At 46.0% G+C, this 26239-nt stretch overlaps 1 protein-coding gene across 2 annotated transcripts in view; it reads right to left on the bottom strand.

The window, feature by feature from the left end:
* Positions 1-26239, bottom strand: part of LOC138651320 (oocyte zinc finger protein XlCOF6-like) — an 83251-nt gene that overhangs the window by 11290 nt on the left and 45722 nt on the right. For both annotated transcript variants that reach the window (XM_069741419.1, XM_069741418.1), the window contains exons 2-6: positions 8457-8606; positions 8151-8327; positions 7945-8068; positions 7771-7865; positions 7492-7582 (exon numbers count right to left, since the gene is read on the bottom strand). In XM_069741419.1, the coding sequence (XP_069597520.1) occupies positions 7492-7582; positions 7771-7865; positions 7945-8068; positions 8151-8327; positions 8457-8534 (565 nt within the window). In that variant the 5' untranslated portion in view covers positions 8535-8606. The remainder of the gene's footprint in view (positions 1-7491; positions 7583-7770; positions 7866-7944; positions 8069-8150; positions 8328-8456; positions 8607-26239) is intronic.

Raw genomic sequence — 26239 nt, forward strand, 5'->3', positions numbered from 1 at the left:
GTCTGCTCACAGCAACAGCTTCCAAATGCAAAACCACACACCTGGAATCCACCCCTGACCTTTTAACTACTTCATTAATTACAGGTTAACGAGGGAGACGCCTTCAGAGTTAATTGCAGCCCTTAGAGTCCATTGTCCAATTACTTTTGGTCCCATGAAAAAGAGGACGCTATGCATTACAGAGCTATGATTCCTAAACCCTTTCTCCGATTTGGATGTGGAAACTATCATATTGCAGCTGGGAGTGTGCACTTTCAGCCCATATTACATATATAATTTTATTTCTGAACATGTTTTTGTAAACAGCTAAAATAACAAAACTTGTGTCACTGTCCAAATATTTCTGGCCCTAACTGTATATAATCACATGCTTGCAGTCACAAGACCACCTGTCCCCGGCGCAGGCATCGGAGAATCCTCACAGCCCACAGTGCGCGCGATATGAGGATTCACACATAGTGACTGTAGACATGTAGCTTAAGATCCGACATCTCCTTTAAGGATGGGCCGCTATTCATGGGCCACTGCTGTGTGCTTGCCCCCCAGGCTAAAATTTGCCAGTCAGCCCCTGACTGTTATGATCTAGTGGCCTAGGAGCAGCATGAGACGTACTCTGGAGAAGGTGGTACCTGTACTGACCTCAGACCCTGAACCTAACACCGCAACTAGAAGTAGCCGTGGGATGTACCTAACACTCCCTAGACACCTCGACACAGCCGGAGGACTAAATACCCCTAGAGATAGAAACGGGAAAACTATCTTGCCTCAGAGAAAATCCCCAAAGGATAGACAGCCCCCCACAAATATTGACTGTGAGAGGAGAGGGAAATGACATACGCAGACTGAAATCAGGATTTAGCAAAGGAGGCTATTCTAGCTAAAAAGAAAGGATAGAACAGAGTACAATGTGGTCAGTATTAAAACACTAGAAAATATCCACCACAGAAAATACAAAATCTCCACATCTGACTAAATACATGGAGGGTATATCTGCATCTCCAGAGATACCAGCTTGGCTGAAAAAATCCTTACACAGACAAAGCTGGACAAGACAAAACATGGAAATGCATTGAACAATAAGGCCCACAGCATGTGGACTGCAAAAACAAAACCAGAACTTATCTTTGATGAAAAGAACAGCAAAACAGGAGAGACCAGGCAGGGATGTGAATCCTCCAAAAACAATGGACAACTGGCACTGACTAAAGAATCAAGCAAGACTAAATAGCCCAGTCCTAATTGCAAAGAGTGGACACACCTGATGAATGCTGCGATCCAAAGACAGCAGCACTACCACTCATAACCACCGGAGGGAGCCCAAGAGCAGAATTCACAACAGTACCCCCCCTTGAGGAGGGGTCACCGAACCCTCACCAGAGCCCCCAGGCCGATCAGGACGAGCCAAATGAAAGGCACGAACCAAATCGTCAGCATGAACATCGGAGGCAACAACCAAAGAATTATCCTCCTGGCCATAACCCTTCCATTTGACAAGATACTGAAGCTTCCGCCTCGAAAAACGAGAATCCAAAATCTTCTCAACCACATACTCCAACTCCCCATCAATCAACACCGGGGCAGGAGGATCAACAGAGGGAACAATGGGCACCACATATTTCCGCAACAAAGATCTATGGAAAACATTATGGATGGAAAAAGAGGTTGGAAGGGCCAAACAAAAAGACACTGGATTGATAATCTCAGAAATCCTATAAGGACCAATAAACCGAGGCTTGAACTTAGGGGAAGAAACCTTCATAGGAACATGACGGGAAGACAACCAGACCAAATCCCCAACCCGAAGCCGGGAACCAACACACCGACGACGGTTAGCAAAACGCTGAGCCTCCTCCTGAGACAACACCAAATTGTCCACCACATGAGCCCAAATTTGCTGCAACCTGTCAACCACAGAATCCACACCAGGACAATCCGAAGGCTCAACCTGCCCTGAAGAAAAACGAGGATGAAAACCAAAATTGCAAAAAAAAAGGCGAAACCAAGGTAGCAGAACTAGCCCGATTATTAAGGGCAAACTCGGCCAATGGCAAGAAAGCCACCCAATCATCCTGATCAGCAGACACAAAGCATCTCAAATAAGTTTCCAAAGTCTGATTAGTTCGCTCGGTTTGGCTATTTGTCTGAGGATGAAATGCGGAAGAAAAAGACAAATCAATGCCCAGCCTAGCACAAAAGGCCCGCCAAAACCTAGAAACAAACTGGGAACCTCTATCGGACACAACATTCTCCGGAATGCCATGCAAACGAACCACATGCTGAAAAAACAACGGAACCAAATCAGAAGAGGAAGGCAATTTAGGCAAAGGTACCAAATGAACAATCTTAGAAAACCGGTCACAAACCACCCAGATAACAGACATCCTCTGGGAAACCGGAAGATCTGAAATAAAATCCATAGAAATATGCGTCCAAGGCCTCTCAGGGACCGGCAAAGGCAGAAGCAACCCACTAGCGCGGGAACAACAAGGCTTGGCCCGCGCACAAGTCCCACAGGACTGCACAAAAGAACGCACATCCCGTGACAAAGAAGGCCACCAAAAGGACCTACCAACCAAATCTCTGGTACCAAAAATCTCAGGATGGCCAGCCAACACAGAACAATGAACCTCAGAAATCACTTTACTAGTCCATCTATCAGGAACAAACAGTTTCCCCACTGGACAGCGGTCAGGTTTATTAGCCTGAAATTCCTGAAGAACCCGTCGGAAATCAGGGGAGATGGCAGAAAGAATCACCCCTTCCTTCAGAATGCCGACCGGTTCAAGGACCCCAGGAGAATCAGGCAAAAAACTCCTAGAGAGGGTATCAGCCTTAACATTCTTAGAACCCGGAAGATACGAGACCACAAAATCAAAACGGGAGAAAAACAGGGACCATCGAGCCTGTCTAGGATTCAGCCGTTTGGCAGACTCGAGGTAAATCAGATTCTTATGATCGGTCAAGACCACAATACGGTGCTTGGCCCCCTCAAGCCAATGTCGCCACTCCTCAAATGCCCACTTCATAGCCAACAACTCCCGATTGCCGACATCATAATTGCGTTCTGCAGGCGAAAATTTTCGAGAAAAGATGGCACACGGTTTCATCAAGGAACCATCAGAATTCCTCTGAGACAAAACGGCCCCTGCCCCAATCTCAGACGCGTCAACCTCAACCTGAAATGGAAGAGAAACATCCGGCTGATGCAACACAGGGGCAGAAGTAAATCGGCGTTTAAGCTCCTGAAAGGCAGAAACAGCCACAGAGGACCAATTCGTCACATCAGCGCCTTTCTTCATCAAATCGGTCAGGGGTTTAACCACACTGGAGAAGTTGGCAATGAAACGGCGATAAAAATTAGCAAAGCCCAAAAATTTCTGAAGGCTCTTCACGGATGTGGGCTGAATCCAATCATGAATGGCCTGAACCTTAACCGGATCCATTTCTATAGATGAGGGAGAAAAAATAAAGCCCAAAAAAGAAACCTTCTGCACTCCAAAGAGGCACTTAGACCCCTTCACAAATAAAGCATTATCACGAAGGATCTGAAATACCATCCTGACCTGTTTCACATGAGACTCCCAATCATCGGAAAAAATCAAAATATCATCCAAATATACAATCATGAATTTATCAAGATAACTCCGAAAGATATCATGCATAAAGGACTGGAACACAGATGGAGCATTAGAGAGCCCGAATGGCATCACAAGGTATTTAAAATGGCCTTTGGGCGTATTAAATGCAGTTTTCCATTCGTCACCCTGCTTAATACGAACAAGATTATATGCCCCTCGGAGGTCAATCTTAGTAAACCAACTAGCCCCCTTAATCTGAGCAAACAAATCAGTAAGCAAAGGCAAGGGGTATTGGAATTTGACCGTGATCTTATTAAGCAGACGATAATCAATACAGGGTCTCAAGGAGCCATCCTTCTTAGCAACAAAAATGAAACCTGCTCCCAATGGTGACGAAGAGGGCATCAGCCTTAACATTCTTAGAACCCGGAAGATACGAGACCACAAAATCAAAACGGGAGAAAAACAGTTTTCCATTCGTCACCCTGCTTAATACGAACAAGATTATATGCCCCTTGAAGGTCAATCTTAGTAAACCAACTAGCCCCCTTAATCCTAGCAAACAAATCAGAAAGCAAAGGCAAAGGGTATTGAAATTTGACCGTGATCTTATTCAAGAGGCGATAATCAATACAGGGTCTCAAGGAGCCATCCTTCTTGGCAACGAAAAAAAAACCTGCTCCCAATGGTGAAGAAGATGGCCGAATATGCCCTTTCTCCAAAGACTCCTTAATATAACTCCGCATGGCGGCATGTTCTGGCACAGACAGGTTGAAAAGTCAGCCCTTAGGGAACTTACAACCTGGAATCAAGTCAATAGCACAATCGCAGTCCCTATGCGGTGGAAGGAAACTGGACTTGGGCTCATCGAATACATCCTGAAAATCAGACAAAAACTCTGGAATTTCAGAAGAGGGGGAAGAGGAAATTGACATCAAAGGAACGTGACCATGAACCCCCTGACAACCCCAACTAGTCACAGACATAGATTTCCAATCTAACACCGGATTATGTACCTGTAACCATGGAAAACCCAGCACAATAGCATGATGCAAATTTTGCAACACCAGAAAACGACAATCTTCCTGATGGGCTGGCGCCATGCGCATGGTCAGCTGTGTCCAAAACTGAGGTTTATTTATAGCCAACGGTGTAGCATCAATGCCCCTTAAAGGAATAGGGTTCTGCAAAGGCTGCAAGGGAAAACCACAACGTCTGGCAAATTCTAAGTCCATTAAGTTCAAAGCGGCGCCTGAATCCACAAATGCCATGACAGAAAATGACGATAATGAGCAGATCAAGGTCACAGATAACAGAAATTTAGGTTGTACAGTACTAATGGTAACAGAACTAGCGATTCTCTTTGTACGCTTAGGGCAATCAGAAATAACATGAGCAGAATCGCCGCAGTAAAAACACAACCTATTCTGACGCCTGAATCCTTGTCGTTCAGCTCTAGACAAAATCCTATCACACTGCATAGGCTCAGGACTCCGCTCGGAGGACAACGCCACAGTGGGCACAACTCTGCGCTCGCGCAAGCGCCGATCAATCTGAATGGCCAGAGACATAGAATCACTCAGACCAGCAGGCGTGGGGAACCCCACCATAACATCCTTAACGGATTCAGAAAGACCCTTTCTGAAAATTGCCGCCAAGGCATCCTCATTCCATTTAGTTAGCACAGACCATTTTCGAAATTTCTGGCAATACGATTCTGCCGCTTCTTGACCCTGACACAGGGCCAACAAGGTCTTCTCTGCATGATCCACTGAATTAGGTTCATCATACAATAACCCTAGCGCCTGAAAAAAGGTGTCTACATTAAGCAAAGCCGGATTCCCAGATTCCAGGGAAAATGCCCAATCCTGAGGATCACCACGCAGCAGGGAAATAACGATTTTAACCTCCTGTATGGGATCACCAGAGGAACGGGGTTTCAGAGCAAAAAACAGTTTACAGTTATTTTTAAAGCTCAAAAATTTGGACCTGTCCCCAAAAAACAAATCAGGAGTTGGAATTCTAGGCTCTAAAACCGGAGTCTGAACGATATAATCGGAAATACCCTGTACTCTAGCAGCAAGTTGGTCCACATGAGACGCCAATTCCTGAACATCCATGCCAGCGCCAAACTCCTGAGCCACCCAGAGGAAAAGAGTGAAGAAAAGACACAACAGACTACAGAAAAAAAAAAATGGCTCAGCACTTTTCTTCCCTTCTTCTGAGATGTGTTTAACTCATTGTTGGCCAGTTGTACTGTTATGGTCTAGTGGCCTAGGAGCAGCATGAGACGTACTCTGGAGAAGGTGGTACCTGTACTGACCGCAGACCCTGAACCTAACAACGCAACTAGAAGTAGCCGTGGGATGTACCTAACACTCCCTAGACACCTCGACACAGCCGGAGGACTAAATACCCCTAGAGATAGAAACGGGAAAACTATCTTGCCTCAGAGAAAATCCCCAAAGGAAAGACAGCCCCCCACAAATATTGACTGTGAGAGGAGAGGGAAATGACATACGCAGACTGAAATCAGGATTTAGCAAAGGAGGCCATTCTAGCTAAAAAGAAAGGATAGAACAGAGTACTATGCGGTCAGTATTAAAACACTAGAAAATATCCACCACATAAAATACAAAATCTCCACATCTGACTAAAGACATGGAGGGTATATCTGCATCTCCAGAGATACCAGCTTGGCTGAAAAAATCCTTACACAGACAAAGCTGGACAAGACAAAACATGGAAATGCATTGAACAATAAGGCCCACAGCATGTGGACTGCAAAAACAAAACCAGAACTTATCTTTGATAAAAAGAACAGCAAAACAGGAGAGACCAGGCAGGGATGTGAATCCTCCAAAAACAATGGACAACTGGCACTAACTAAAGAATGAAGCAAGACTAAATAGCCCAGTCCTAATTGCAAAGAGTGGACACACCTGATGAATGCTGCGATCCAAAGACAGCAGCACTACCACTCATAACCACCGGAGGGAGCCCAAGAGCAGAATTCACAACAGAGGACCTTGCAAGAAGCCATAGGCAGTAAGGGACAACAATACCACCGTGCTATGAGGAAGGCTTTCATCTCCACCTGGTAGAGGGGACTCTGAACTTGCTTCCAAGCCGGCGGGACCCTGCCTGTACCTGTGATTTGGTGCCCTGGACTGCGGTTGCCTGAAGCCTTCAGTAAACCAGGTAAAGAGACTGCAAAACCTTTGTCCTCCGTTTCTTACTGCACCACTCACCATTTCCACCTATACACCGGGAGCCCTGGGGACCTACTTCACCTGTAGGAAGTTATACCATCTAGCTGCCATAACATCACCCCAGCGGACTCCTTTAAGCAGCGTTGGTCCCCACTGACCGAACACCACAGGTGGCGTCACTACCACAAACTTTATTCCAAATCCCCTTTAAAGACTTTTCCCTTTCATTGAGCACCCAGGGCCAGGGCCATGGACCGGGTCGCAGCAACCATGACATCCCCTCTTAGCACCGGACCCGGTAGTACCCCACGGCCCTGGCGGGCGACCCACCAACAGGATCATTACTCTCCGCTTTCTCTTACAGGCCCATCATAATATTTATCTTCAAGTGATTTTCTAACGGTTCAGCATATTGTACGTACGCTGTAATTTGGCTTTGCAATTTACAGATCTGGGCAGGTAACGGTCAGCGTCTTCTAATCCCAGGGGATAGGTGGATCCACAAAGTTGTAAGTTCTATAGAAAAGGGCTTTTAATGTCCTATGTCTTCTGTACAATTTTGGGTGGAGAATTTTGTGGTCTAGAGGCAAAATGGTGATCACACGATTGTGATATGGCTGGACTTCATGACTGATAAAGCAGCCACAGCCGGTGACTGAGAAAAATCTGTGACTTCTCAGCATTTAATGTTTACTACTCACCAGGGAGGTTATCTGCAGAGGTTTCCTCTTTACACCACTCATCACCTTTCACATATGTCTCTGTAGTATTAATATTGGTCAGATCTTCACCCTGAAACAAAAATTATAAAAGTCACAGAGCGATGGAGAAATCACATCTATGATCATGTCTGATCCTGCCATCTCCACCATTGTCATTACACAAGTATAAAACATAATACTGATGGATAAAACATGACTGGGCACAAGACCTTCACAGCCATCATAGGGGAGATCTCATGACACCTATTCTCCATCTACCTGATGATCCCGAGGAACATTGGGATATTCTGGTTTACAGTCCTGTGGATGAAGAGGATGGAGACATCTCTCTGGTGTTGTCTTACTGCATAGATCTGGAGGAAACACATACAGGGACTGAATTATTTACATACAGATAATTAAAGCCGGTGTGTATTTAGTCCTCTCTATTACCTGGTGATGTAAGGGGCTGGGGAACCTCCATCATGATGTCCTTGTACAGATCTTTATGTCCTTCTAAATACTCCCACTCCTCCATGGAGAAATAGACAGCGACATCCTGACATCTTATAGGAACCTGACACATACAATGATACCATTATCCCCCAATCCCTCCATCGCATTACTGTATAATGTCCCAGCATTCCCAGTAGTGTCACCTCTCCAGTCAGCAGCTCAATCATCTTGTAGGTGAGTTCTAGGATCTTCTGGTCATTGATGTCCTCATGTATCAGGTGAGGTGGAGGCCCCATGAATGGGCTCAGGGGTCTTCTGCATCCCTCAGACACAGGGTCCTGACAGCGTTCACTAGAGGTCTTCTTCACTATTGTGTAATCCTGGTTATGGAGAGACACATTAATAAATCTCACTACAGACATTTCCAGAGTCCTCACCTCTCCAGTTATGTCCATCTGTTATTCCCATAGATAAGAATGATGTAATGTGATGTCATCAGAATCTCTCACCTCTCCAGTAAGCCGGAAGAGGATCTCTAGGGTGAGGTGTAATATTCTCTCCGCCATCTTGTCTCTTTCCATATCCATCTTTGATGGGTAAATCAGGAAAATTCTCTTATATAGAAGATCTTCACTAAGAGGATCCAATATTGTAGACACCTGAATGAGAAGATGAGCCGATGTAACATTATAAAAATCCTGTGTAATAGTTACTGGAGATAATAAGGGAAACATATGAGAAGATTTTATTATTTTACACTATTTAGTTTTCTTCTTTACATCTACTAATAAAACCTATATATTTTAGGCCACAGACAAGAAGCAGTTTCTTCCTCGGAGTCGGCAGCTGAATACGTTTCTCATAGACTCATCTTCCATAACGCTAATTCTCGTGTCATTTACCGACACTGGAATTTTTACCACCAAAATTTTGTTTTAGCCCCAGATTTTACATTTTCACACAGGAAGTGGGAAAAAATGGCACCAAAATTTATCCCACAATTTCTAATGAATGTGGCAATACCCCATATGTGGCTGCACAGTATTACTTAGCCATACGGAGCACTATTTTCCTCCTGGAGGGCTGATTTTCCTAGAATAGTTTGCAGACTCCAAATACAGAGCCCCTAATTGCTAGAAGAGCAGAATCCCCCCTCAAGTGACCCCATTTGGGAAACTATACCCCTTGGGGAATTTATCTACTGGAGTAGTGACAATTTTTACTCCAGGGGTATTTTCCAGAAACAAGCAGCAATGAGTGTTGCAGAGTGAAAATTGCAGACTGCCGTTGTAGTGACCAGTACGCTGTAGTGACCAGTACGATGCAGTTACCAGTACGTTATGCCCATCCTGTGCTTCTGGAGGCATGCACCCGTAAGTTAAGCGCGCTCTCATTGCTTCAGAAATGCCAAACATGGATGCAATATATGGTTTAGGCACACTGTGGGGCTCAGAAGAGAGGAGGGCATTTGGATTTGGGAGTGCAGAGTTTGCTGAATTTCTTTTGGCGGGTGAGGAGGCATTTCACTTTTCCAGAGCCTTTGTGCGACCAGGAACGTGGAAGCCCCTACATTTCCATTAACAGATGACACACCTGAGTGGAGACTTGCTTTTTTTGTGGATTGAGTTGAAGCTTTTATTGGGAACATTTCATATAACGTTTGGGATCACAATTTCCGTTAATGTACTGTAGCACCCCAGGTAACCAGTTGCTACATTGATATTGCCTTTCCTTCAGGGAAGGTAACATCATGCTTAGAGACAATGGAGTTCTCTTTACCAAGTAAGGCACCCTCAAACACATTCTGAATCCAGGCCAGGAGGGGGAGCTCAGGACCCGGATCCAGGGGAGCTTCCCTGAGCTATTTGTATCCTGAACTGGAGGAGGAGTTAGCCAGTCTGATAGAGAGTGACACTGAAGGAGAAGAAAGTCTGGAACTGAGAGCAGACAGAGAGGCCGAGCAGCCACAAGGGAGCTGCAGCCTCTGGAAAGGGAGATTGCCAGAGAGGAAATGGTCGAGGAACCTCAGCTAGGCGGAGCTGGTAAGAGAGAGGTGCAGTTGAGCAGATATGGGAGTCTGCAGCTCCTGGCAGAAAGTGGAAGAAAAGCAGTGATAACAGATAGTGAGCCATGCAGCAGATGTGTGAGCTGCATCTCCAGGACAGAAGATATCCTGAGAAGTTGAACGCAGTGAGCATCAGCAAGGACCTCGCATACTAGCACAAGTAGAAAAGGCTTACGGACCTCAACTGGGAAGGAGTTTCTCCCATTGCCTCTGAGCCGGCTGGACCACAGGACACCTGTACCTGGTACCCTGGACTGTGGACTACTACCACCAGTAAACCAGGCAAAGACTTTACCACACTGTGCCCTCCTCTTGTTCGTCGGCACACATCTTTGCCGCACACCTTGGGAGCCCTGGGGACCCCGCTTCACCTGTGTGAAGCGTCAACATCCAGCCACCATACCATCACCCCAGAGGACCCCTTTAAGAGCCGTCGGTCCCTACTGACCGAGAACCACAGGTTACGTCACGAACAATAGACTTTATTCTCAATACCCCTTAAAAGACCTTTCCTGTTGTGAATTCTGTGGCTGAATTCACTCCTGTGGTCACAAGTGGTACTGCAGCTTCTGAGCTTCCTCCCTCAGGTGTTCTGGTGAGCTCGTTAACTGCTTCATTACTTAACTCTGCCTGATGCTGCTATCCTTGCTCCTTGTCAATGTTTCAGTGTTGGATCTGAGCTTCTCCTGATTGTTCCTGTGACCTGCTGCTCTGTATAGCTAAGTGCTTTTTGCTTTTTTGTTGCTTTTTTTCTGTCCAGCTTGTCTTTTGTTTTTGCTGGAAGCTCTGAGACGCAAAGGGTGTACCGCCGTGCCGTTAGTTCGGCATGGTGGGTTTTTTTGCCCCCTTTGCGTGGTTTTGCTTTAGGGTTTTTTGTAGACTGCAAAGTTCGCTTTACTGTCCTCGCTCTGTCCTAGAATATCGGGCCCCACTTTGCTGAATCTATTTCATCCCTACGTTTTGTCTTTTCATCTTACTCACAGTCATTATATGTGGGGGGCTGCCTTTTCCTTTGGGGAATTTCTCTGGGGCAAGTCAGGCCTATTTTTCTATCTTCAGGCTAGCTAGTTTCTTAGGCTGTGCCGAGTTGCCTAGGTAGTTGTTAGGCGCAATCCACAGCCGCTTTTAGTTGTGTTTAGGATAGGATCAGGTGTGCAGTCTACAGAGTTTCCACGTCTCAGAGCTCGTTCTTGTATTTTTGGGTATTTGTCAGATCACTGTGTGCGCTCTGATCGCTAAGCACACTGTGTTTCTGGATTGCCTTCATAACACCTGTCATTAGCAAACATAACAGTACAAGGAGCCAAACTAATGATTCTCAATAGAGGGAAAGAAAAAGTTCTGACATCATTTTTTTTTTTTTTTTTTTCCTGCTCTGTGTTCATTTTTTTTTTTTTCCCCTAGACATTTGGGTGATTCTGGACACAGGTGTGGACATGGATATTCAGGGTCTGTGCTCTTCAATGGATAATCTCGTTATAAATGTACAAAAAATTCAAGATACTATTGATCAGAAATCTATGTTAGAACCAAGAATTCCTATTCCTGATTTGTTTTTTGGAGATAGAACTAAGTTTCTAAGTTTCAAAAATAATTGTAAGCTATTTCTGGCCTTGAAACCTCATTCTTCTGGTAATCCTATTCAACAGGTTTTGATTATTATTTCTTTTTTGCGCGGAGACCCTCAAGACTGGGCATTTTCTCTTGCGCCAGGAGACCCTGCATTGAGTAGTGTCGATGCGTTTTTCCTGGCGCTCGGATTGCTGTACGATGAGCCTAATTCAGTGGATCAGGCTGAGAAAAATTTGCTGGCTTTGTGCCAGGGTCAGGATGATATAGAAGTATATTGTCAGAAATTTAGGAAATGGTCAGTACTCACTCAGTGGAATGAATCTGCGCTGGCAGCTTTGTTCAGAAAGGGTCTCTCTGAGGCTCTTAAGGATGTCATGGTGGGATTTCCTATGCCTGCTGGTTTGAATGAGTCTTTGTCTTTGGCCATTCAGATCAGTCGACGCTTGCGCGAGCGTAAATCTGTGCACCATTTGGCGGTACTGCCTGAGGTTAAACCTGAGCCTATGCAGTGCGATAGGACTATGACTAGAGTTGAACGGCAGGAATACAGACGTTTGAATGGTCTGTGTTTCTACTGTGGTGATTCCACTCATGCTATTTCTGATTGTCCTAAGCGCACTAAGCGGTCCGCTAGGTCTGCCGTCATTGGTACTGTACAGTCCAAATTCCTTCTGTCCATTACCTTGATATGCTCTTTGTCGTCGTTTTCTGTCATGGCGTTTGTGGATTCGGGCGCTGCCCTGAATCTGATGGATTTGGATTATGCTAAACGTTGTGGGTTTTTCTTGGAGCCTTTGCGGTGTCCTATTCCATTGAGAGGAATTGATGCTACACCTTTGGCCAAGAATAAACCTCAATACTGGGCCCAGCTGACCATGTGCATGGCTCCTGCACATCAGGAAGTTATTCGCTTTCTGGTGTTGCATAATCTGCATGATGTGGTCGTGTTGGGGTTGCCATGGCTACAAACCCATAATCCAGTATTGGATTGGAATTCCATGTCGGTATCCAGCTGGGGTTGTCAGGGGGTACATGGTGATGTTCCATTTTTGTCGATTTCGTCATCCACCCCTTCTGAGGTCCCAGAGTTCTTGTCTGATTATCAGGATGTATTTGAAGAGCCCAAGTCCGATGCTCTACCTCCGCATAGGGATTGTGATTGTGCTATCAATTTGATTCCTGGTAGTAAATTCCCTAAAGGTCGATTATTTAATTTATCCGTGCCCGAACACGCCGCTATGCGCAGTTATGTGAAGGAATCCCTGGAGAAGGGACATATTCGCCCATCGTCATCACCACTGGGAGCAGGGTTCTTCTTTGTAGCCAAGAAGGATGGTTCGCTGAGACCGTGTATTGATTACCGCCTTCTTAATAAGATCACTGTTAAATTTCAGTATCCCTTGCCATTGTTATCTGACTTGTTTGCTCGGATTAAGGGGGCTAGTTGGTTCACTAAGATAGATCTTCGTGGTGCGTATAATCTGGTGAGAATCAGGCAAGGAGATGAATGGAAAACTGCATTCAATACACCCGAGGGTCATTTTGAGTATCTAGTGATGCCGTTCGGACTTGCCAATGCTCCATCTGTGTTTCAGTCTTTTATGCATGACATCTTCCGTGAGTATCTGGATAAATTCCTGATTGTTTACTTGGATGACATTTTGATCTTCTCAGATGATTGGGAGTCTCATGTGAAGCAGGTCAGAATGGTTTTTCAGGTCCTGCGTGCTAACTCTTTGTTTGTGAAGGGATCAAAGTGTCTCTTCGGTGTGCAGAAAGTTTCATTTTTGGGGTTCATCTTTACCCCTTCTACTATCGAGATGGATCCAGTTAAGGTCCAAGCCATCCAGGATTGGATTCAGCCGACATCTCTGAAAAGTCTGCAAAAGTTCCTGGGCTTTGCTAATTTTTATCGTCGCTTCATCTGTAATTTTTCTAGCATTGCCAAACCATTGACCGATTTGACCAAGAAGGGTGCTGATTTGGTTAATTGGTCTTCTGCTGCTGTGGAAGCTTTTCAGGAGTTGAAGCGTCGTTTTTGTTCTGCCCCTGTGTTGTGTCAGCCAGATGTTTCTCTTCCGTTCCAGGTCGAGGTTGATGCTTCTGAGATTGGAGCAGGGGCGGTTTTGTCACAGAGAGGTTCTGATTGCTCAGTGATGAAACCATGTGCTTTCTTTTCCAGGAAGTTTTCGCCCGCTGAGCTTAATTATGATGTGGGCAATCGAGAGTTGCTGGCCATGAAGTGGGCATTCGAGGAGTGGCGTCATTGGCTTGAAGGAGCTAAGCATCGCGTGGTGGTATTGACTGATCATAAGAACTTGACTTATCTCGAGTCTGCCAAGCGCTTGAATCCTAGACAGGCCCGTTGGTCGTTATTTTTTGCCCGCTTCGACTTTGTGATTTCGTACCTTCCGGGCTCTAAAAATGTGAAGGCGGATGCGCTGTCTAGGAGTTTTGTGCCCGACTCTCCGGGTTTATCTGAGCCAGCGGGTATCCTCAAGGAAGGAGTCATTGTGTCTGCCATCTCCCCTGATTTGCAGCGGGTGCTGCAAAAATTTCAGGCGAATAAACCTGATCGTTGTCCAGCAGAGAAACTGTTCGTCCCTGATAGGTGGACTAATAAACTTATCTCTGAACTTCATTGTTCGGTGTTGGCTGGTCATCCTGGAATCTTTGGTACCAGAGAGTTAGTGGCTAGATCCTTCTGGTGGCCATCTCTGTCACGGGATGTACGTACTTTTGTGCAGTCCTGTGGGATTTGTGCTAGGGCTAAGCCCTGCTGTTCTCGTGCCAGTGGGTTGCTTTTGCCCTTGCCGGTCCCAAAGAGGCCTTGGACACATATTTTGATGGATTTCATTTCTGACCTTCCCGTTTCTCAAAAGATGTCAGTCATTTGGGTGGTCTGTGATCGCTTTTCTAAAATGGTCCATCTGGTGCCCTTGGCTAAATTGCCTTCCTCCTCTGATTTGGTACCTTTGTTCTTTCAGCATGTGGTTCGGTTGCATGGCATTCCTGAGAATATTGTTTCTGACAGAGGTTCCCAGTTTGTTTCAAGGTTTTGGCGAGCCTTTTGTGGTAGGATGGGCATTGACCTATCCTTTTCCTCGGCTTTCCATCCTCAGACTAATGGCCAGACCGAACGAACCAATCAGACCTTGGAAACATATCTGAGATGTTTTGTTTCTGCAGACCAGGATGATTGGGTGTCCTTTTTGCCGTTGGCTGAGTTCGCCCTTAATAATCGGGCCAGCTCGGCTACCTTGGTTTCTCCATTTTTTTGCAATTCTGGGTTCCATCCTCGTTTCTCTTCAGGACAGGTTGAGTCTTCGGACTGTCCTGGTGTGGATTCTGTGGTGGATAGGTTGCAGCAGATCTGGACTCAGGTAGTGGACAATTTGATCTTGTCCCAGGAGAAAGCTCAACTTTTCGCTAATCGCAGACGCCGTGTGGGTCCCCGACTTCGTGTTGGGGATCTGGTTTGGTTATCTTCTCGTCATATTCCTATGAAGGTTTCCTCTCCTAAATTTAAACCTCGTTTTATTGGTCCGTATAGGATTTCTGAGGTTCTCAATCCTGTGTCTTTTCGTTTGACCCTCCCAGGCTCCTTTTCCATACATAATGTATTCCATAGGTCGTTGTTGCGGAGATACGTGGCACCTATGGTTCCATCTGTTGAGCCTCCTACCCCGGTTTTGGTGGAGGGGGAATTGGAGTATATTGTGGAGAAGATTTTGGATTCTCGTGTTTCTAGATGGAAACTCCAGTATCTGGTTAAATGGAAGGGTTATGCTCAGGAAGATAATTCCTGGGTTTTTGCCTCTGATGTTCATGCTTCCGATCTTGTTCGTGCCTTTCATGCGGCTCATCCTGGTCGGCCCGGGGGCTCTGGTGAGGGTTCGGTGACCCCTCCTCAAGGGGGGTGTACTGTTGTGAATTCTGTGGCTGAATTCACTCCTGTGGTCACAAGTGGTACTGCAGCTTCTGAGCTTCCTCCCTCAGGTGTTCTGGTGAGCTCGTTAACTGCTTCATTACTTAACTCCGCCTGATGCTGCTATCCTTGCTTCTTGTCAATGTTTCAGTGTTGGATCTGAGCTTCTCCTGATTGTTCCTGTGACCTGCTGCTCTGTATAGCTAAGTGCTTTTTGCTTTTTTGTTGCTTTTTTTCTGTCCAGCTTGTCTTTTGTTTTTGCTGGAAGCTCTGAGACGCAAAGGGTGTACCGCCGTGCCGTTAGTTCGGCACGGTGGGTTTTTTTTGCCCCCTTTGCGTGGTTTTGCTTTAGGGTTTTTTGTAGACTGCAAAGTTCGCTTTACTGTCCTCGCTCTGTCCTAGAATATCGGGCCCCACTTTGCTGAATCTATTTCATCCCTACGTTTTGTCTTTTCATCTTACTCACAGTCATTATATGTGGGGGGCTGCCTTTTCCTTTGGGGAATTTCTCTGGGGCAAGTCAGGCCTATTTTTCTATCTTCAGGCTAGCTAGTTTCTTAGGCTGTGCCGAGTTGCCTAGGTAGTTGTTAGGCGCAATCCACAGCCGCTTTTAGTTGTGTTTAGGATAGGATCAGGTGTGCAGTCTACAGAGTTTCCACGTCTCAGAGCTCGTTCTTGTATTTTTGGGTATTTGTCAGATCACTGTGTGCGCTCTGATCGCTAAGCACACTGTGTTTCTGGATTGCCTTCATAACACCTGTCATTAGCAAACATAACACTTTCCCCTTCTATTGGGCACCCAGGGCCTCGGTCTGGGTTGCAGCCACTGTGACATCCCCTTTAAGTACAGGACCCGGTACCGAGTACCCCACGGCCCTCCACTACGCCGAGCACTTACTTTGGGGTTTCCATCTAAATCTCTGCGTGACGTGATTCAGATGAAACCCCCGAGGGATCCATTCACTATAATGAGGCAGCAGATTTGCTCTGGACTTTGTCTGGCCTCTGTTCAGTGCTCTTCTTTTCAGAAGTGCACAAAACTGCTGCAGATGGCACTTTTATGCAATCCTAAAAAGATGAACACCGTCGGATCACAGGTCAGACGGCGTCCACAGTGCCTCCATATGCCTCATTATAGGAAATCTTCCGCCAGAGGTTCCATTTGAATCGATTATTTTAGAGATTTACACGGAAACCTGGGTGCAAGCGCCGAGCACAGGATAAATGTGCGCCAAGCCTTAATGCGATCTTTGGTAGGCAGAATGAAAAAATCAATAGCATGTGAAGAATTGGTTTTATCGTATATACTCGAGTATAAGCCGAGCCACCTAATTTTGCCAAGGAAAACTGGGTAAGCTTATTGACTCGAGTATAAGCTGGGTATGCATGGCTCCCCAGTCCTTGTCCTGCTATGCATGGCTTCCCCATCCGGTCCTGGTATGCATGGCTCCTTATTCCCTATCCTATTCACCCTCCAGTGTGCCCTCGCAGAATCTCGATGGTTCCGGCTTCCTGCAGCTCTTCCTGTGCCGAGCGATCACATGGTGCCGCTCATTAATGAATATGCACTGCACGTCTATGGGAGTGGAGACGCGTGCATATTCATTACCTTAATGAGCGGCACCACGTGATCGCTCAGCCGGAAGAGCTGCTGGAAGCCAGAACCATCGAGATGCTGTGAACTTGCCGGGCATGCTGGTGGGCGAGTAGGATGTCTTTTGCAAGCCGGCGGGTGTCACTGTGTGCTGCTACAAGAGAAATGAATATTCATTTCTCTTTAGCAGCAGGCACAGTGACAGTGACAGCCACAGCCGCCGGCTCCTGCCTCATGTGACCTGCTGTTCTGCAGCACCCCCTCCGTCACCGGCTTTCTGGACAATTGACTCGTGTATAAGCCGAGCGGGGCATTTTCAGCACAAAAAAATGTGCTGAAAAACTCAGTTCATACACGAGTGTACTATATATCAACTTAATAAACTTAATTACAGTATTTCTCATCTCAACATTTTTATATATGTTTTGGGTCATTTAGCTCAACTTTCTCTGTAGGACTTTAAATTCTGTGATTTCTTCTCCCCCCCTCCCCCCCCCCTCCTGTTTTCTGTTACTTTTACATTTTGGAAAACTATAGGTGCATCTGGTATGTTTTCTTTTGTAAAACTCATATATAGTAGGACGACCCAGCTCCCCCATATATATTATGGGGGATATACAGTGCATACAAGTAGTATTCAACCCCCTGCAGATTTAGCAGGTTTACACATTTGGAATTAACTTGGCATTGTGACATTTGGACTGTAGATCAGCCTGGAAGTGTGAAATGCACTGCAGCAAAAAAGAATGTTATTTCTTTGTTGATTTTTTTTTTAAATTGTGAAAAGTCTTTTCAGAGGGTCATTTATTATTCAACCCCTCAACCCACCAGAATTCTGTTTGGTTCCCCTAAAGTATTAAGAAGTAGTTCAGGCACAAAGAACAATGAGCTTCACATGTTTGGATTAATTATCTCTTTTTCCAGCCTTTTCTGACTATTTAAGACCCTCCCCAAACTTGTGAACAGCACTCATACATGGTCAACATGGGAAAGACAAAGGAGCATTCCAAGGCCATCAGAGACAAGATCGTTGAGGGTCACAAGGCTGGCAAGGGGTACAAAACCCTTTCCAAGGAGTTGGGCCTACCTGTCTCCACTGTTGGGAGCATTATCCGGAAGTGGAAGGCTTATGGAACTACTGTTAGCCTTCCACGGCCTGGACAGCCTTTGAAAGTTTCCTCCCGTGCCGAGGCCAGGCTTGTCCGAAGAGTCAAGGCTAACACAAGGACAACAAGGAAGGAGCTCCGGGAAGATCTCATGGCAGTGGGGACATTGGTTTCAGTCAATACCATAAGTAACGTACTCCACCGCAATGGTCTCCGTTCCAGACGAGCCTATAAGGTACCTTTACTTTCAAAGTGTCATGTCAAGGCTCGTCTACAGTTTGCTCATGATCACTTGGAGGACTCTGAGACTGACTGGTTCAAGGTTCTCTGGTCTGATGAGACCAAGATCGATATCTTTGGTGCCAACCACACACGTGACGTTTGGAGACTGGATGGCACTGCATACGACCCCAAGAATACCATCCCTACAGTCAAGCATGGTGGTGGCAGTATCATACTGTGGGGCTGTTTCTCAGCCAAGGGGCCTGGCCATCTGGTCCGCATCCATGGGAAGATGGATAGCACGGCCTACCTGGAGATTTTGGCCAAGAACCTCCGCTCCTCCATCAAGGATCTTAAGATGGGTCGTCATTTCATCTTCCAAGAAGACAACGACCCAAAGCACACAGCCAAGAAAACCAAGGCCTGGTTCAAGAGGCAAAAAATCAAGGTGTTGCAGTGGCCTAGTCAGTCTCCTGACCTTAACCCAATTGAAAACTTGTGGAAGGAGCTCAAGATTAAAGTCCACATGAGACACCCAAAGAACCTAGATAACTTGGAGAAGATCTGCATGGAGGAGTGGGCCAAGATAACTCCAGAGACCTGTGCCGGCCTGATCAGGTCTTATAAAAGACGATTATTAGCTGTAATTGCAAACAAAGGTTATTCCACAAAATATTAAACCTAGGGGTTGAATAATAATTGACCTACACTTTTATGTTTAAAATTTATAAAAATTTAACTGAGCAACAAAACTTTTTGGTTTGTAAGATTTATGCATCTGTTAATAAATCCTGCTCTTGTTTGAAGTTTGAAGGCTGTAACTTATTTGCATCTTATTAAACCTGCTAAATCTGCAGGGGGTTGAATACTACTTGTAGGCACTGTACATATATGACTCAGGTGCCAATGCACATAAAACACCAGTGGGTATATTATATGCAGCGTAAGCCACCGTGTTGAAAACAAAGCACAGCCCTCCGGGCACGACAGAAAAACACAACATAAATAATTATATACAATTCAGTCCTCCTTTGTGTGGGGTCCTTCAGCACACTGTTATGGAAAAAAACTCTCAGCCCTCAACTTCTGTGGGAAGTACAGCTTCTCCCCACAGCACCAAACCAACTGAACCACAGGTCTAGGTATCATGACATCACTGCAGGTCCTCAAACACCTGCAGATCCTGCAGGTAAAGGGGTACGGTAAGAACCCTCCCTCCCGCACTTTGGGTGCTCACATGAAACTGACCCATTAAATCTTTGTACACGGCCTCTCAGCACCTAGTGGGCTGGAAGCATAAGAAAACACTCCAGTTTCAGATCTCTGACCGCTGCATGCGCAGTGACACCTACCTCCCTTCCTCCACAAAGCCAGTGACTGTTACATATTCCCCCCTCTGCCCAAAGCCGGGGGTTTTGGCACCATCAGACGCTAGACAGAGAATTTGTGAGAAGGCGTCCGCGTTGCCATGTAACTTCCCTGGCCTGCGTTCTACATGAAACAAGAAGTCCTGAGGAATAAGAACCACCTAGTCATCCTGGCATTCTTACCTTTTTCTCACTCAACATCTCAGCGGGGTATGGTCTGAGACTAATTTGAATCTACGGCCCAGAAGGTAGTACTTTAGTGTATCTACGACCCACTTTATGACCAAGCACTCATTCTCTACAAATGCATAACCCTTCTCTCAAGAAGAGAGTTTTCAGCTCAGATACAATATGGGATGCTGCTCTCCGTTTATTTCCAGCCTCTGAAGCATCAGTCTGTAACACAAATTCTTTCTTAAATGCTGAAGCGACCAGAACCGGATGCCTACACAGAGCCCTCTGAGTTCTTGAAACGTGCTCTCTGTGTCAGAAGCCCATTTTACCACAGTCAGCCTGGTGCCCCCGAGGAGGTCTGTTACCCCCTTCATGACCTTGGGATTTTCAGTTTTTCCGTGTTCGTTTTTCGCTCCCCTCCTTCCCAGAGCCATAACTTTTTTATTTTTCCGTCAATATGGCCATGTGAGGGCTTACTTTTTGCAAAACAAGTTGTACTTTTGAACGACATCATTGGTTTTAGCATGTCGTGTACTAGAAAACGGGAAAAAAATTCCAAGTGCTGTGAAATTGCAAAAAAAGTGCAATCCCACATTTGTTTTTTGTTTGGCTTTTTTGCTAGGTTCACTAAATGCTAAAACTGACCTGACATTATGATTCTCCAGGTCATTACGAGTTCATAGACACTGAACATGTCTAGGTTATTTTTTATCTAAGTGGTGAAAAAAAATTAAAAAATTGCACCATTTTCCGATACCCATAGCATCTCCATTTTTCATGATCTGGGATCAGTTGAGGGCTTTTTTTTGCGTGCCGAGCTGGCGTTTTTAATGATACCATTTTGGTGCAGATATGTTCTTTTGATCGCCCGTTATTGCATTTTAATTCAATGTCGCGGCGACCAAAAAAACGTAATTCTGGCGTTTCAAATTTTTTTCTCGCTACGCTGTTTAGCGATCAGGTTATTCCTTATTTTTTATTGATAGATCGGGCGATTCTGAACGCAGTGGTGCCAAATGTATGTAGGTTTGATTTTTTTTTAATTGTTTTATTTTGAATGGGGCGAAAGGGGGGTGATTTAAACTTTTATATTTTTTTATTTTTTCACATTTTTTTAACTTTTTTTTTTAACTTTTGCCATGCTTCAATAGCCTCCATGGGAGGCTAGAAGCTGGCACAACTGGATTGGCTCTGCTACATAGCAGCAATCATCAGATCGCTGCTATGCAGCAGAAATGCAGGTGTGCTATGAGCGCCGACCACAGGGTGGCGCTCACAGCTAGCGGGGATCAGTAACCAAAGAGGTCTCAAGGACCTTTATGGTTACACTGCAGAAGCATCGCTGACCCTCAATCATGTGACGGCGGTCGGCGATGTGCGCATTTCCGGCCGTGCGGCCGGAAGCAGTAGTTAAATGCCGCTGTCTGCGTTTGACAGCGGCATTTAACTAGTTAATAGCGGCGGGTGAATCACGATTTCACCCGCCGCTATTGCGGTCACATGTCAGCTGTTCAAAACAGCTGACATATCCCGGCTTTGATGCGGGCTTATCGCTGGAGCCCGCATCAAAGCGGGGCTTCTGACCTCGGACGTACTATTCCGTCTGAGGACAGAAAGGGGTTAATGGTGTGGCAATCGTGGCGTAGTTCAGGATAAATTGCCGGTAATATCTCACAAACCCAAGAAATGCCCTCACTTGCTTCTTGGAAAGCGGTTGCGGCCACTTCTGAATTGCCTCAATTTTTTTCAATTGGGGCTTGATTACTCCCCTCCCAACGATGTAGCCCATGTACCTGGCCTCCTTCTTCCCTATGGCACACTCCTTCGGGTTTATTGTAAAACCCGTTTTCCTCAAGGCATCGAAGACCGCCCGTAATTTTGGGAGATGCGAACTCCAGTCATGGCTAAAGAGGACGATGTCATTCAAGTAGGCTGTGGCATACTTCCTATGTGGCGCCAAGATCGGATCCATTGCCCTCTGTATGGTAGCAGGGGTACCCAGCAGACCGAACGCATCCTGGTGTATTGGAAGCAGCCATCCGACATTGAGCAGGCAGTCATCTCTTTGGCGCTCTGTGACATGGGGATCTGCCAGTATCCCTTCGTTAGATCAAGGGTGGTAATATACCTCGCGGGCCCAGTCGCTCAATAAGTTCATCCACATGGGGCATCTGGTACGCAATAACACTGGACACCTCATTGAGCTTGCCGCAGTCGTTGCAAAACCACCACTCGCCACTGGGCTTTGGTACAAGGATGATGGGACTGGACCAGCCACATTTTAATTCCTCTATTACCCCGAGGTCCAGCATCCTCTTCACCTCTTGTGAAATTATCTCCCGGCATGCTTCGGGGATTCTGAAAGGGCTTTAGGAACACCCTTACATGTGACTCCATTACTATGTCATGCTCAACGACCTGTGTGCGCCCTGGAAATTCTGAGAACACATCATGGTTCTGCTGCAGCAGTTCTCAACATTGTTGCTTCTGGGCCGGCGTTAACATCTCTGCAATTACAATCTTCTCACAACCTTGGCTTCAGGACAGGCTTCCAGGCAAGGAGCTTCCAGTGGTTCACGGTCCTGCCAGGGTTTGAGCAGGTTCACATAGTACACCTGGTACAGCTTCCTGCAACCTGGCTGGAACTGCCTCAGCCTCGCTGATCAGTTGTACACCCTGGCTTGGGCCTCCTGTGCCTGGAGCAGATGTTCCCTCACGATAGGCATTATGTGAGCCAACCTCTCCTGCAGCTGGGTGACCTGCTGTATCATGCTTCGGTGTGGCATGACCTCGGCTTCCCAGGTTTCCTTGGCGATGTCCAGGAGCCCTTGTGAATGTTGGCTGTACAGAAGCTAAAACAGTGAGAACTCTGTGGATGCCTGTGGAACTTCTCTAATGGAAAATAGCAAGAACGGGAGCAGATAGGCCCAGTCTCAACCGTCCTTCTCAACGACCCTCTTGAGCACGGCCTTCAAGGTCTTGTTGAAGCTCTCCACCAGGCCATCGGTCTGCGGATGGTACAAGGAGGTTTGTAGCTGGGCGATCTGGAGGACTGTGCACAGCTCTCGCATCACTTTGCTCATAAGGGCTCATACCCACTTGCTAGAAAAAAAACGGTCCGTAATCTGGACCGAAAAAATTGGATGCAAATAATGCGATTGTCATGCGAGTTCAATGCGATTTTTAATCGCACCATCCGTTTTACATCCGTATGACATCCGTATGCAATGCACTTTTTTTCTCTGCAATTATTTTTTACAATCATTTACAGGACCATTTACAGTGTTCTATGCCACAGAATGGTAAGGTATCTGTAAAAAACGGAGGGAAAACGGATGGTCAAGTATTCCGTGCGTTTTTTTTCTTGCACCCATTTACTTGCATTGGCGAGTCTCATCCAAGACTCGCAGCAAATCGCAGCATGCTGCTATTTTTTTCTCAGTCTGATTTCGGTTGAGAAAAAAAAAAAAAATCGCAAATGAGATGTCACCTATTGAATAACATTGGTCCGAGTGTAATCCGATTTGTTATTGGATTGCACTCATCCGTTTTGCTCGCAAGTGAGTATGAGCCCTAAACGGCATTTCCTGAACCATCAAAATTTCCTTGAGCAAACCAGTCCTGGCAGAGGTGTGTGCCAGCTCCTGGGCGATACTCTTAGCTGAAGAGTTCCTCAGCGCTGTGTAACGCACTCCGGTTACGCAGCTATTAACCCTGTGTGACCAACTTTTTACTATTGATGCTGCGTATGCAGCATCAATAGTAAAAAGATCTAATGTTACAAATAATAAAAAAAAAATTATTCTCACCCTCCGACGTCGCGCTGTCCTCGGCATTGCAAGCGGCAGGTTCTGGTGCTAAGGATGCTATGCGAGAAGGACCTGCCATGACGTCACGGTCATGTGACCGCAACATCATCACAGGTCCTGCTCTCAAACCAAACCTGGGACCGGAAGCTGCCGCGTGCACCACACACAGGCGACAGGACTACAAGGGGCCCACGGAAGGTAAGTATATGTTTCTTTTTTATTTTTTAACCTGTTATATACGTGGCTGGGCAATATACTACGTAGCTGGGCAATATACTACGTGACTGGCCAATATACTATGTGAGTGGGCAGTATACTACGTGTCTGTGCTGTATACTACATGGCTCTGTGCTGTATACTACGTTGCTGTGCAATATGCTACGTTGCTGGGCAATATACTACGTGGCTGGGCAATATACTATGTCACTGGGCAATATACTACATGACTGGGCAATATACTACGTGGCTGGGCAATATACTGCGTGGTTGGGCAATATACTACGGGCAATATACTACGTGGCTGGGCAATATACTACGTGGACATGCACATTCTAGAATACCCGATGCGTTAGAACCGGGCCACCATTATATATATATATATATATATATATATATATACACATATACATATACATACACATACACACACACACTGTATATTATACACTGTTCAAAAAAAATAAAAGGGAACACAAACAACAGTATATAACTCCAAGTAAATCAAACTTCCGTGAAATCAAACTGTCCACTTAGGAAGCAACACTGTTTGACAATCAATTTCACATGCTGTTGTGCAAATGGAATAGACATCAGATGGAAATTTTTGGCAATTATCAAGAAAACACTCAATAAAGGAGTCGTTCTGCAGGTGGGGACCGCAGACCACATCTCAGTACCAATGGTTTCTGGATGATGCTTTGGTCACTTTTGAATGTTGGTTGTGCTCTCACACTCATGGTAGCATGAGGCGGACTCTACAACCCACACAAGTGGCTCAGGTAGTGCAGCTCATCCAGGATGGCACATCAATGCGTGCTGTGACAAGAAGGTTTGCTGTGTGTCAGCGTAGTGTCCAGAGGCTGGAGGCGCTACCAGGAGACAGGCCAGTACACCAGAAGACTAGGAGGGCAACAAGCCAGCAGCAAGACCACTACATCAGCCTTTATGCAAGGAGGAACAGGAGGAGCACTGCAAAATGACATCCAGCAGGCCACAAATATGCATGTGTCTGCACAAACGGTTAGAAACCGACTCCATGAGGATCGTCTGAGTGCCTGACATCCACAGATGAGGGTTGTACTCACAGCCCACACCGTGCAGGACGCTTGGCATTTGTCACAAAATACCAGGATTGGCAAATTCGCCACTGGTGCCCTGTGCTCTTCACAGATTACAGCAGGTTCACACTGAGCACGTGACAGAAGTGACGTCTATGTGAGTCTAGAGACGCCATGGAGAGCAATTTGCTACCTGCAACATCCTGCAGCATGACCGGTTTGGCAGTGGGTAATGGTGTGGGGTGGTATTTCCTTGGAGGGCCGCACAGCCCTCCATGTGCTCACCAGAGGTAGCCTGACTGCTATTAGGTACCGAGATGAGATCCTCAGACCCCTTGTGAGACCATATGCTAGTGTGGCTGGCTCTGTGTTCCTCCTAATGTAGGACAATGCCAGACCTCATGTGGCTGGAATGTGTCAGCAGTTCCTGCAAGATGAAGGCATTGAAGCTATGGACTGGCCCACCCATTCCCCAGACCTGAATCCGATTGAATACATCTGGGACATCATGTCTCACACCATCCACCAATGTCACATTGCACCACAGACTGTCCAGGAGTTGGCGGATGCTTTAGTCCAGGTCTGGGAGGAGATCCCTCAGGAGACCATCCGCCACCTCATCAGGAGCATGCCCAGGCGTTGTAGGGAGGTCATACAGGCACGTGGAGGCCACACACTACTGAGCATTATTTCCTTGTCTTGAGGCATTTCCAATGAAGTTAGATTAGCCTGTAACTTCATTTACCACTTTGATTATGAGCATCATTCCAACTCCAGACCTCCGTGGGATATTAGTTGTGATTTACGTTGTTCATTTTTAGGTTTTATTGATCTCAACACATTCCACTATGTAATGAATAAAGACTTATAACTGGAATACTTCATTCAGTGATATCTAGGATGTGGGATTTTAGTGTTCTCTCTCTCTCTATATATATATACAGTATATATATATATATACATATATATATATGTATATATCTACTATATAAAGCTGAATGTGTGTGTGTGTGTGTGTGTGTGTGTGTATCTGTGTGTGTGTGTGTGTGTGTATGTATGTCCGGGATTGGCATCTGCACCGTCGCAGCTACAGCCACAAAATTTTGCACAGTCACACGTCCGGACCCCGAAAGCGTCATAGGCTATGTTGTGAGGCGAAATTTTAACCCCGCGCGTTC

This window comes from Ranitomeya imitator, chromosome 10, assembly GCF_032444005.1.
Source record: "Ranitomeya imitator isolate aRanImi1 chromosome 10, aRanImi1.pri, whole genome shotgun sequence".
NCBI lineage: Eukaryota > Metazoa > Chordata > Amphibia > Anura > Dendrobatidae > Ranitomeya > Ranitomeya imitator.